Source organism: Manis pentadactyla, chromosome 3, assembly GCF_030020395.1.
Source record: "Manis pentadactyla isolate mManPen7 chromosome 3, mManPen7.hap1, whole genome shotgun sequence".
Classification (NCBI taxonomy): domain Eukaryota; kingdom Metazoa; phylum Chordata; class Mammalia; order Pholidota; family Manidae; genus Manis; species Manis pentadactyla.
Window position 1 is genome coordinate 2,774,374 of NC_080021.1, and position 13,984 is coordinate 2,788,357.

The 13,984-nt window shown below is 44.7% G+C and overlaps 1 protein-coding gene and 1 long non-coding RNA gene across 16 annotated transcripts in view; one reads left to right on the forward strand and one right to left on the reverse strand.

Moving 5' to 3' along the window:
• The window catches only part of PTK2 (protein tyrosine kinase 2), a 294,240-nt gene that overhangs the window by 16,249 nt on the left and 264,007 nt on the right, over window positions 1–13,984 (reverse strand). For all 15 annotated transcript variants that reach the window (XM_057497658.1, XM_057497652.1, XM_057497654.1 and 12 more), the window contains 3 exons: window positions 12,398–12,535; window positions 11,497–11,628; window positions 3,738–3,800 (listed from right to left, as the gene is read on the reverse strand). In XM_057497658.1, the coding sequence (XP_057353641.1) occupies window positions 3,738–3,800; window positions 11,497–11,628; window positions 12,398–12,535 (333 nt within the window). The remainder of the gene's footprint in view (window positions 1–3,737; window positions 3,801–11,496; window positions 11,629–12,397; window positions 12,536–13,984) is intronic.
• LOC130682791 (uncharacterized) lies at window positions 5,355–7,120 on the forward strand. Its single transcript, XR_008996097.1, has 2 exons — window positions 5,355–5,438; window positions 6,699–7,120. It is a non-coding gene; the product is annotated as an uncharacterized LOC130682791 (long non-coding RNA).

The following is a 13,984-nucleotide window of genomic DNA, read 5'->3' on the forward strand; positions in this document are numbered from 1 at the left end:
GTTTTTTGATTACCAATTCAATTTCATTGTTAGTAATTGGTCTGTTCAGATTTTCTGTTTCTTTCTGGGTCAACCTTGGAAGGTTGTATTTTTCTAGAAAGTTGTCCATTTCTTCTAGGTTATGCAGTTTGTCAGCATATATTTTTCATAGTATTCTCTAATAATTCTTTGTATTTCAGTGGTGTCTGAGGTGATTTTTCCTTTCTCATTTCTGATTCTGTTTATGTGTGTAGACTCTCTTTTTTTCTTGTTAAGTCTGGCTAGGGGTTTATCTATTTTGTTTATTTTCTCGAAGAACCAGCTCTTGCTTTCATTAATTCTATTGTTTTATTCTTCTCAATTTTATTTATTTCTGCTCTAATCTTTATTATGTCCCTCTTTCTACTGACTTTGGGTCTCATTTGTTCTTCTTTTTCTAGTTTTGTTAATTGTTGAGTTTAGACTGCTCATATGGGATTGTTCTTCTTTCCTGAGGTGGGCCTGTATTGCAATATACTTCCCTCTTAGCACCGTCTTCGCTGCATCCCACAGATTTTGTGTTGTTAAATTATTGTTGTCATTTGTCTCCATATATTCTTTGATCTCTGTTTTTATTTGATCATTGATCCGTTGGTTATTTAGGAGCATGTTGTTAAGCCTCCATGCATTTGTAGAATTTTTCGTTTTCTTGGAGTAATTTATTTCTAGTTTCATATCCTTGTGGTCTGAGAAGCTGGTTGGTACAATTTCAATCTTTTAGAATTTACTGAGGCTCTTTTTGTGGCCTAGTATATGGTCTATTCTTGAAAATGTTCTGTGTGCACTTGAGAAGAATGTGTATTCTACTGCTGTTGGGTGTAGAGTTCTGTAGATGTCTATTAGGTCCATCTGTTCTAGTGTGTTGTTCAGTGCCTCTGTGTCCTTACTTATTTTCTTTCTGGTGGATCTGTCCTTTGGAGTGAGTGGACTGTTGAAGTCTCCTAGAATGAATGCACTGCAGTCTATTTCCCCTTTTAATTCTGTTAGTATTCATTTCACATATGCTGGTGCTCCTGTATTGGGTGCATAGATATTTATAATAGTTTTATCCTCTTGTTAGATTGACTCATTTATCATTACATAATATCCATCTTTGTCTCTTGTGACTTTCTTTGTTTTGAAGTCTATTTTGCCTAACAAAAGTACTGCAACACCTGCTTTTTTCTCCCTATTAGGTGCATGAAATATCTTTTTCTATCCCTTCACTTTTAGTCTGTGTATGTCTTTGAGTTTGAAGTGAGTCTCTTGTAGGCAGCATATAGATGGGTCTTGTTTTATTATCCATTTAGTGACTCTATGTCTTTTGATTGGTGCATTCAGTCCATTTACATTAAGGGTGATTATCAACAGGTATGTATTTATTGTCATTGCAGGCTTTAGATTCGTGGTTACGAAAGGTTGAGGGTAACTTCCTTACTATCTAAGAGTCTTACTTAACTCTCTTAGTATGCTGTTAGAAACACAGTCTAAAGGTTCTTTTTTTCCCCCCTCTTTTTTCTTCGTCCTCCATTCTTTATATAATAGCATCATATTCTGTACTCTTTGTCTATCCTTTTTTATTACCTCTGGTGACAGCTATTTAACCATAGGAACACTTCCATCTATAGCAGTCCCTCCACAATACACTGTAGAGATGGTTTGTGGGAGCTAAATTCTCTCAGCTTTTGCATATCTGGAAATTGTTTACTTTGTCCTTCAAATTTAAATGATAATCTTGCTGGATACAGTAATCTTGGTTCCAGGCCCTTCTGCTTCATTGCGTTAAATACATCATCCCACTCCCTTCTGGCCTGTAAGGTTTCTGCTGAGAAGTCTGATGATAGCCTGATGGGTTTTCCTTTGTATGTGATCTTATTATTTCTCTCTCTGGCTGCTTTTAATAGTCTGTCCTTATCCTTGCTCTTTGTCATTTTAATTATTATATGTCTTGCTATTGTCCTCCTTGGGTCCCTTGTGTTGGGAGATCTGTGCACCTCCATGGCCTGAGCGACTATCTCCTTACGAGATTGGTGAAGTTTTCAGCAATTACTTCCTCAAAAAACACTTTCTCTCTCTCTCTTCTTCTGGTATCCCTATAATACCAGTACTGTTCCATTTGGATTGGTCACACAGTTCTCTCAATATTCTTTCATTCTTAGAGATCCTTTTTTCTCTCTGTGCCTCAGCTTCTTTGTATTCCTCTTTCCTAGTTTGTATTTCATTTATCGTCTCCTCCACCGTATCTAATCTGCTTTTAATACCTTCCATCGCGCTCTTCAATGACTAAATCTCTGCCCTAAATTTGTTCCTGACTTCTTGAATATTTTTCTGTACCTCCATGAGCATGTTCATGATTTTTATTTTGAAATCTTTTTCAGGGAGATTTATTAATTCAGTCTCACTTGGTCCTTTCTCTGGTGTTGAGATTTTGCTTTGAACCAGGTTCCTTTGACATTTCATATTTGTATGTGGTGCCCTCCAGCACCCTGAAGCTCTGCTCTCTGGAGCTGCTCAGCCTCTGGAGCAGTGTCGGGAGCTGCAGGGGAGCAGTGCTGGTGCCTGGGGAGGAAAGAGTTGTTTCCTCTTTCCTGGCTGTTATGCCTGTGTCCACTGCCAGAACCAGTGGGCCAAACACACAGGTGTAAGCCTCTATGCTTTGCATTTGTAGCTGCTGTAGGCGGGGCTTCCCTCTGGCTGGCCTGATGCCAGGGCAGGGGCTGCCGGTTTGCGAGCCAGGTGCAGGTGGCCGGGAAGAAGACACAGCAGGCTGCATATCACGGTGGGCGGCCTTCGAGCTTCGTAGCCAGCCAGGGGGATGGAGTGCCTGAAGATCGTTTAAGTTCCCAACCTGCTGGGCAAAGTGCACCCAGACAATTTTGTCTACCTGTCCTTTCTCCTGAGCAGTAAGCTCTGTGTCATTCTTGCCCCTTTAGCAGCCGTCTTGCTGTTAGGAAGTCTCTCAGACTGCCTGCTCAGATCAGCCAGATATGAAATCCCTGTTTTCCACAAGCAGCTGGAATCTCTGTCTCTCCAGGTATTCCGCCTATCTTAGCTTTCCTACCCCACTATTCACCAGAGTACCAGGCAATGTAGGTTCATGCTCCCAGAGACCTCCAGGGCTGGGTGTTCAGCAGTCCCAGGCCTCCACTCCCTCCCCACTCTGTTTCTCTTCCTCAGCTCTCCCTTTTTTACTGGAATTTCTGTAAGTGTTTAAAGAAATCTGCATTCATTTTAGCCAGACGTCTGCTGATGGAAATCCTAACAAAACAGTTTTAACTGCCCAAATGACAGGAATAGTTCTAGCAGGCTTTAAACATATTTGGAATAACCATAAGCTGGCTCTTTATAGAGTTTCAAGCATCTCCCTTGCAACAACAAAAACATCTTTTTTGCTGGAACAAGCTTTCTGTGGCTGAAACTTGTAACCATGCAATAAGAGCATAACGATTTAGCAAAAGACAACTTGTGCCTATGGACAGTTAACATGGCTGCAGATTTCTTTATGGAGCACAGAGTTCAGCTTACTGTTGAAACTACTGTACTAGTATTGAGATAGAACCCTTCTGTGTCTGATAGAGTGCTGGGCTGTGTGCTTTGTTTTATGATCTTGGCTAAAACATTCACTTTACTTATAGACTGGATTATCATGTTAAGTATCACCTATATAAACTGACTTGGATATCTTATAACATAAAAAGGATGGTCCAAATAAGTCCTGGGGAAGCTCAAGAGCTGCTTACCGGGCCCTGAAGACATCCATCCTCCCTGTCCACACTCCCTCGGGAGAGCCGCACATCAGGTTTCTAAAGAAATGCAAACAAAGCCATTTTCACTCTTGGTTTGAAAATCACAGACATTATTCTATACTAAGTTCTTTCCTTTTGTTACACAATTGTCCTCTAAAAGAAGAGTTGAGAGTTCCCTAGTTTCAGAAAAATTCTCAAAACCCAGTGATGACAAACCCAGGTCTGCTGCCCCAGCAAAGCCCCTTCTCTCCATACATGCGAGGTGCAAAGGACCTGTGCCTGGGCCACAGCCCCGCACACCAACAGAAAACCTGCGCCCCACCCCCTCCGTAGCAAATGGAGTTTTCTTGACTGAGAACCTTCACCCCAGGAGGAAAACAGGGGCATAATTCCTGCTTCTGGGCAGAGTAAGGCTTATGTATTCTTGGCTGTCTGGAAAGCAGCAAGTGGTCCCATTACAAGATTTCCCCCCACAGTGCATCCAGAGAAGCGTGGATTTACCATAAGAGTACACAAATGTCACTCATTCTGGAATAAGCACAGTAGACCACCTGCTGTCATGGCGCAAAAGTTGGTGGGCAGTTTTCTTCTCATGAACACCAGTCTGTATGGTGGCTCCCAGCCTGCTCCCCACGCCCCATGCCGGGTCCCAGGAGCAAGCAGGCAGCTGGGCAGATCCGTGCCTCGCTGTGTGCACACGCCTTCGAGGGCTGTGCTCCGGGCAGAGCCCATCATTTTTTAGTCTAGGCCAGTCCGCCAGGTCTTGTGGGGACCTTCCACTTAGCAGAAGTTGGCAGGACCACTTCCCTCAGATCTGTCTTTGCATTTCCTACACCTGCAAGGGCCTGGCACTGAAGACAGTCCACACCACTCGCTGAGGCAGGGAGACAGAAATGAGCTCCGTCTCTCCCTTCTTTGAAAGGCATGTCCACAAAAATGAAATCAAGTCACATAATTTCATGACCTTCACATAGTATCACATGGTGGAAACTGGTAAACAAATGCTATAAGGCTGCACACCGTTTTGCAGCACAAATGCTGCCACAGACACCCACAGTGAGGAGGCTCCAACCCTTTTAAGCTGTGTGACCTGAGCTTCAATTTCTTAATTTCTAAAATGGGTAGCATCAGTGACTGCTGCCAGGCTTGCTAGGAGGATTAAATGAATTAATACTGACAAAGTACTAAGTCAGTGCTTGTAAGTGTCAAATAAAATAAAGAGTTCTCTTGCTGTTTGTTCAACATTTGGGCCACTTTCAAAATTTCGACTGTATAACTAAGCAGTGGCTATAAATAGGTATAAATAGGCAGTGGCCTTTGTATACAAACCTTTGCCTAAATCCCTGATTATTTTTTCCTGGGACATACTTCTAAGAACGGGATTACTGAGTTAGAGGATTCGAACCTTTGAGAAGTTCTGCACCCAGCTGCCAAACTGCTCATGGCTGCCCAGTTTGCCTGTGGTCATTTCTCTGGGTCTCTGGGTGGTGTTGGCCAGCACCTCTGCACAGGCGCTGAGGCCTGGCCATCTAAGTAAACAAAATGCTTTCTCCTGTTGTGATCTGCCCTCCTCCCACTCACAAATAACAAACATTTCTTTTTCCTCATTAGATGCAGCGCCCCGTGAGGACAGGGGCCGTGGGCCGTCTGCTTCCCCACTGTAGTCCACTATACCTTGGAGAACAAGACAAACAGGTGGAAATGAATGACCGCCTGAGTTTCCTGGGAACTGTCAACACCCCTTTGGATAAGGCACTTACTCTCTCTAAACCCATTTCCCTCACCTATAAAATGGGTAGACTAATGCCCATTCCATAAATTATTACAAAGATGAAATAAGTGGTTGGCACAGTTAATGTACACATATTAGATGTTTAGTAAATACCAGCTGATAGAGCTGTTTAATAAAAGTGCAATACTGAAAAGACATTTTATGAGGAACTTGAAGTTTAGAAAGGTAGAATTAATTGTTTGAGGTAACTTAAGGTGGGTTCAGTCAGGAAGTAAATATTTAGTGAGCACCTTTTGTATGCATGAAATATCTTATTGGCTTTTTTACTTAAAAGCAATTCACAATTATTGTCTGCTTATACAGTAAAGTGCTGTTTCATGTACCTACATGAATTTTTATTTCCATATAAATCATATGATTTCTCTTCATGCATATAGTAAAGCCCTTATGCCATACTTTCTCAAAGATAGGGTTTTAATTTGACCTATTTAAAATCCATTTATGTTCCATGAATGAAAATTTTAAGCCTTTTCCTCATGTAGCTGACAGCCTGCCTGAATGAAAGACGACTACCAACGTGGGGAATTAAAGAGTGATATGGCCAAGAGAGCCCACCAGAAAGAGGAGAGTTCTATTGTTTTTGCTACTGGGTGAAGCTAAGTTCTCCTTTTTCCCCTTACAGAATATTCTAGATGTGAAGACAGTAATATCACAGATAACATCAGACAATTTATATTTAAAATCTTAAAAACAAATGATAACAGAAGTAAAATGTTTGGGGCTATTTGATTATTTTCCCTATCGGGTGTGCATTAAAAAAATTTAGGTATAACTTACACACAACAAAGTTCACAAATCTAAGGCAAAAAGCTCAAACACATTTTTACATATGTGTGCATCTGCCTGACACACCACCCAGGTCAAGACACAAAGCAAACCACCTCACAGGCCCGGCTGAGCTCTGCCCCCAGCTCGCCAAGGGCCCACTGCTCTGGCATCTGGCCCATGGGGACTGTCCCTGCAGGTCCTGTTCACATGCTCTCCCACAAACTCCGTGCAAGTTGCCCTGAGCTCGCATGCAGGGGCTATGCAGTGTCCCACTGTGTGGGTGTCTCCATTCTGCTGTCAGTGGGCAAGTGGGTTGTTTCTGGTTCCTGATATCACAAAGAAATGCTGCTATAAACATACTTTTATGTGTGGGCATGTATCTTCCATTCTCTCAGGCAGCAGATGGGTGGGAGCACTGTTTCAGGTTCTACGGACACAGTGCCTAGCAGGTCAGCTTTGGATTCAACTCTCACACTGCCATCACTCCAGAAAACTGAAGACTAATGGCTTTCAACTCCAGCCCTTTCCAATTGACTATACTATCCTGTCTTCAAATCTGGACTCTGGCATGAGACGGCAATATGGGAGGGAGGTGGCCTGGCTCAGAAGCAGGAATAGAACCAGAAGCGGGCTTCTGTAAGCAATCCTGGCCATGCTCTTTGACCCTGTCTTGGCATTCACCTCTCATCAGACCGACTGGATCTGTCTGAGAGGAAGAACAGCTCAAACATCTATTTCCTTTCTCAGAACACAAAGTTGGCTTTATGTAGACAAGAGCTTCTCATTTTAAAATTAAAGCCCTGTCTTTAGCACAGTACTGCACTGGAAAATTACTGTGCATACAGGGATAAAAATTAGCAAGTAACAAATTTACTCTATCTTTAAGCGGCGTCCAACAGAAAGGAACGTCCTCTGAACAGACTGAGGCTCGTGTCCGGGCTGCAGGCCCTCGGCCCATTTGCAGGAGAGCTCTGCGCAGTATATTCTCAGGCACAGAGCACCCTTGGAAAGGCCATAAACTGAACCGGGTAAGAGAAGGAGCATGAGCTGCAGGTCATGGGTAGGTGGCTGTGGACCACAGCCTGCTGCTCTTCATGTGTGCTGAAGGAGGCACGTGTGGCAGGTCCCAGCTCACCGAGGTGCACACGAGAACACAGTGGCTGTTACTCACAGTGACCACACACAGTGATGGAAGTCCTGAAAACAGAAGGCCCCAGAAAGCAGTTGAGAATCCTGATCTATTAGAAAGCCTCTGGGTAATATTACAGACAAAGCAACCTTACAGAGTTAACTTTTCAAACAAGACATGCCTCCTCTTCTGTCAGGTGCACAGATGGCCTCACGGAAAGGAGTGGAGGGCTGCTCCCAGCATAGTCAGGGGACCAGGGCAGGGCAGGAATAATTTGTTACCAGAAGGCAAGTGTCCTTAGAAATTTCTGCGGTAAATATGAAACAGTGATTTCTAGGTTTGTTAGAGTTTGCAATAAAAAAAGTTTGGCTTATATTTTGTACATCTTTTTAAAAACTTCCTTTTTCTAGTAACTGATTTTTATTTTACAAGACTATTGGGTCTATGATGGTTTAGGAAAAATAGAAATGGGCACTTGCTCCCTGGTAGCTTGAGCAGCCTGCATAGAGGGCCCCCCAGGTTCCTCATCCTGGGGAAACCCTGCATTCAAACACAGCCAGAGCCTTGCTGGCTGACGGCTAAAAACCAGCTACTTAAGGGAGCCCTTACAATAGCGAAAACAAATTAAGGTCTATTTATAATGACAAATAAATCCAGTAAAACGATGTCTAGCTCCTGAGCGATTCTTGCAATGCTCCGTTGCAGAATCCCTTTGAAAGCGGCTATAATCTCTCAGGGGATCTACTAGTCAGAAGCAACCCAAATGTACCGTGGGATTGTCTGTGGGAACCTGTGTCGTGCGATGGCTATGATCTAGGATTCCCAGTTCTCTCCGGGGCAGCTCTCAGGCGGCCGTGGAGAACAAGGGGGCAAGAGAGCACGGCCCTCCAGCCGAGCGGTGCTGTGCTCCCCTCCCCCGCCGCCGCCGACACACTCCGTCCTCGCTCCTGTGCCCTCCCCATGAGGAAGGGTCGTCTGACAGACGATATGATTATTTTACAGATTAGGAAACAATAGCACAAAGAGGTTAAACAGTTCACGTAGGCCATAATAACCTGCATTGATTTTTATTTGGCTGATTCTGCAGTCCAGGTTCTTTCAAGCGATGCCCTCTTGGAAGCAAAGCCGAGGCTGGAAGGATGGTTCTGAGTGCCCAGCAGCAGCCTCCTTTCCTTTCCCTGCCACCACCTGTGCCCTGTTCCAACAACCCAACCGTGGCCCAAGGGGCCCATGCTGTCTGTCCCCCTTCCCACTGCGCTCTTCCACTGAGGTCGTCTTTCTGATCCTCACACCCTCCTTGCCTTGGGTCTTGCAAATCTGTCTCTCCCTGGGATGCTTCCGCAGATCTTCCTGGCTGGTCCCTCCTATCGTTCCAGCTGCTCAGCCTTCCTCACTGGGCCTGTATGCTACACCTCCCCTCATGTGCTTAAGTCCTGTCAAAATCAGGGCTCACTGCGTGCAGGGAGAGGGAGGGTCAGCTTGCAGGCCTGGAGGCCCGGTGGGTCATCTGCGGTAGCCCTGGCAGATTTTAAGTCAGAGGATGGTAGGGTCAGATTCGCCTTTTAGAAACAGCACTGTGGCTGCAGCATGAAATGCAGCTTGGAGCAGACAGTATTTCAGTGCGATCTGAATGAAAATTCCCTGGGAGTGACTCTGTCGGTGACACTGTGACTCACCCACCCAGAGGTGTGCTGGAGGTGGCCCATCCAGACTGCTGGCTGGCTCTCAGCCCACAGCCTACATATCTACCTAACGGATACCCAAGTCACAGACGGGTTGGGTTCATTCCACCCATGACACCAGCCTTATTTTTATCTTGAAACAAACAACAATAAATCAATCACTCTGCTTATGAACATCAATACTAAATTGCAACGGAACATCAGAGACAAAATATACTATGATTTTAAAAGACTTATCTCTGGAGTATAGGACTGGCATAACCCCAGGCAAAAAGTTTCACATAATTCATCATGTTAAATCTTTTAAAAGTTTTTTTAAAACATAAGATATTTAAAATATAGAGCCAACATTACACTTAATGGAGAAAACCATTATAGACTTATCTTTAAAAGTACAAACAGGCGAGGACCTATGTCATTACTATAAAAGTTGGTAAATACTTCAGAAGAGAAATGAGGTATGTTAAGAGATACTGAAAATGAAGAAAAAAATGTTTTTTAAAAAGAGACATGTATGTATGGGGAAAAAAGGGACAACTCTGCATTCAGAAAATCCAAGGAAATCAGTCACAAAGATTTCATGTGATAGGTACTGGAAAATCCAAGATAAATTCCTAAATATCAATTGCATATGCACACACAGAAACATACAACTAAAAAATGGGGTACAGGCGACGTGGACTTATGCCTCTGTCCAAACTCTTTGAATGGCACGCTCAAGCTCTGTGCAGCCCACTGCACGCAGCGGCTCAACGCAAAGGGAGAACCAATGGGGCAGCCGGCAGGGCCTCTGCGCGCCTCGCGCCTTCCACCCAGCACACCCAGCCCCCTGGGAGACCACGGCAGCACCTGAGCTCGTGGGCTGCTCCCCACTGACATCCAGCCCAGGCAGCCCTGAGCGCAGGCTTCTACCGTGTCCTTACAGGTGTGCTTCTCTGTCTAGAATGTATTTCTTAGCCTGTTCGCCTCTCAAATTCCAATGAACCCCAAAGCCTTGGCTCCAGGGCATCCCTGGACTCCTCTCTGGCCCCAGGGACAGGCTGTGCCCCACCGAGCACCGCCACAGCCACGCCTCCCCACAACTCTCACAGCCAACCCTTTGTTCCAAAGCAATCCGACCCCAGCATCTTCATCACTATCTAAACATATTAACTCTAGTTTGGAGAACTGGTAACATTTACTTTTCAGACTAGAACGAGTGTGGAGTGTGTATGATATTTGCGGGCCTAAATTTAAAAAAAAGAAGAAAGAGGCAAGCTCCTTTCTAACATGATCCATTTCCAAGTTTACACGTGTGCCCCGGGACGGCAGGATTCCTGAGGCCAGCATGGTGCTGCTGCAGTGAGGGCCCGGGCCTCTCCAACAGTCTGAAATGTGCTTCCCCGAACTTGAGCATGCAGGTGGCTTGCTTAAACTAGTTTAAAAAATGAAAGCCATGTATAAAGAATGACAACAGAATCACACGGTGATAAATTCTATAGAATACCATTTGAAACCACTGTCTAAAAATATCACTAATTGTTGATTTAAACATTTCTCTGCCTGTAAGACTTTATGCGGTTTATGAACAGGGCTGAATCCTCCCTTACTGACATCCAGGCCCTCAGGATAGAGCTCAGCACAAAGCTGGCCTTGGGGAATGCTTACTGAATTACAGCACGAGGGGACTGGCTTTGGACAACCCAGGCAGGGTCACTGATCGGGAATTTGTGGGAATGTTGTGAGTCCGGGCCCCACTCAGCTGTCCTTTCTTCCCAGACTAGTTCGGGAAGGCTGAAATAGCTGTTCAGGGTGACAGGCGAGGCAGCCCTGAGGCTGACAGCACAGAGTACTGGTAGTGGTGCCACAAGTCCTAAAGGGTCCTCGGGACAAGTGACACACAGAGACCGCTCTGCGTCGCCACCTCCTCTCTGTCCCCAGGAGACTGTGGAGGGGGTGGTTGGCAAGAGCTGCCTGACACTTCCCACCCACAACCCCACATACATGTGGGAAGAGACCTGTATCTGTCAGCCTGAGAAAGGGGAGTGAGGCCCAGCAAGCTCTGGGACTCCTGCCCGGAGCCACACGTCCTGCAGAAGCACGATGCAAAGTCTGTGTGCGAGCTGACACTCAAACGGGGACCACTTCCGTGCACACGCTGCAGGGACATGTGACCACAGAGACACTCACTCTGTGCCCATGATGACACTTCCAAAATCTTAAAAATTTATCCTGAAGAAGTAATTCAAGAAAAGTTAACACACTACTGCTAGTTTTAGGGATCACATATAAACCTATAACTCTTACTTTAACTGTTACAGATGAATGTTTGCAATGATTTGCAATGTAGTCAACTCTAGCAGGACTTAAAAAGTGGAGGAGACCTTTCTGAAACACAATTACCAGAAATCTCTCCTCTTTTTCCAGCCAGCGCTGATCTTCTTCCATCTCCTGCTGCTGTCGGATCAGTCGCTCTTCCATCAGGTGGGGTGGCAACACTTGCCCCATTCCACGAAGGTCCAGAGCTGCAGAGTCCTAGGAGTTAAAACAGCACACCCACTCTCAGAAGTCTACTTATGATGCTCTTCCTTTTTTTCTGTGCATCTTTCTAAAAATTAAGCAAAATCGTGAGAGTGGTAGAAATGGACTCTCAGGCTCTGCTTGTGGGAGCAACTTCTCTGCGAGCTGCAAGTCAGTATGTGCCAAGCACCTTTAAAAAGTATACAAGTGTTCAGCTCACAGCTCTACTTGCAGGGAATTATTCTAAAGAAATACTCCAAGATAGGTGCAAAGAATGCATCATTAGTTACAGTAAAAAGATGGAAACAATCTGGAAAATAAAATAGTAGGAGGAGGATTAAATATGATACATGTATACTATTGAATATCAAGCAGTTATTAAACATGTTTACTCCAAGGAAAAGAACATAAATAGCAGACAACTATAGATGCTCTTGGATTCAAAGAAATAACTTCCAATATTACAAGAATGGTTCTTGGTTTTACCAGGAAAATTTAGTAGAAGTTAAACAAGGTCCATAGAATGGAGGCTCTGTCTTCCTGTTTATTCCTTGGCCTCATGTAGATGGTGATTATATTAAACTCAGGGCTCTGCCTTTCAAATGAATGGGCCACTGATATCTCTCCTTTTAGTAGAGAAGATTCACAGAACCAGGAAGCATTTGAGTAAATGTAGTATCTTGATGTGAGAAATAGGTCATCATAATCTAGATTTAGAATCAAAGGCACCTTGGGCCAGGCTTCCTCAGTTAACAAACTGGAAGCCTTAGAACATCCCATTTACCTCCACACTGGACTGCCACGCCGACATCTCCTGTGGCCTGTGATTCCACGAATCTGTTTGGTCCGAAAGAGATGCCTGACCTGGGTAGATGCTGCCAGCCAGGGCTGGGATCCCATGTGAGCCAGGGTAGCCAGAGACCTGAAAATGAGTGAGGAGGCAGGGCCATGTCTGACACACGTGTCTTCTGCACAGTTCTGCCTCCCATGTGAGAGGTCACCACAAGATCACAGAAAACACCACAGTGGGGAATTGGCTCCCCAAGAGGTCCGTCCGCATCCTACTCCCAAACCTGTGAATATGGTCCCTTACGTGGCAGGCACTGGCTACAGGGTTATATTAGAAATCTGGATGTGGAGAGACTATCCTCGGGTATCTGAGTGGACTCCACGTGACCAGAAAGGTCAGAGGCACAACACTGCTGCCCTTGCAGGTAGAGGAGGGGTCATAAGCCGAGGAATGTGGGAGACCTCCGGAAGCTGCTAAGGCAAGGAAACAGACTCTCAACTAACGCCTCAAGAAAGGCAATCAGTTACGGCTGCATTAGACAACTACACAAATGCACATGAGAAAATTGGACGTCACTTACTCTGGAATTTTACACTTACTCCGGTGCTAAGAGCAGGTCACCCTTGGATGCAAAAGCAACAGAGGCCACAGACATGGCGAAGCAAGGCAGGGCTCCAGAACCCCCTTTCTCCCCAACCCACTCCTGCTCCCCCAACCAAACATTCCTCGCAGATGCGTGTCCACTAAGGAACTAGGGCTGATGGCAGAGAGGCCATGCCTTCGTGGACTAATGATGACTGAGACACAGAAGACCTGCAGCTGGACACAGACAAACGCTTCAGGGCAGAAGTAAAGTAAGAGTTTCTTCACCTGGTGCCCTTCCTCAGTCAGGAGAGCACATGGAATCAGTATTTGCTTCCATGACTCATGAGGCTAGCACTGGATGGCCAGGGCTGTCAGTTAATTTTTTAATGAGGTAAAGCACAGCCAGATCTACATTTCCAAATATTAACACACCCTTCAATGGAGATTTTGTGCTTTTGTTAGGACTCTAGCCACTGATTAATACTAAAATTCCACACTGACAATAAGTAAGTAACTTTCAAATAAGATGTAGAGATAGTTTTTAGTTTCCTTGAATGCAAATATTTTAGTAATAATTCTACTACACATAAAATGCAGTTTCACTGTTTTTGGTCAGGAGGGATATACTGCTAGAGGACATGCAGGAATTTCACAACTAAGATTTCAAATAACCTACAATAGTTTTCTATAAAACACCAAGCATGTGAAAGGATCAGATGAGCGTTTTAGGCTAAAAAGGAACATGAAATAACACCAGGAAATGTCCTGTAGCTGTTCTTGTTTACAAGATAAAGGAACTTGAGGCTGAGTGAGGTTAATCATTCGTTTCATGAGAAAAGAAAAAAAGAATGTTTTCATTCATTCACTGACCCCTTGCTCTGTGCCACACACTGTTCTAGGCACTTAAAGGAGACATAAGTCCCTGCCCTCAGGGGCTTCCACTCTAGGGGACAGACTTTTAATAATAATAAACACATTCCAGAACCCTAAGCCACA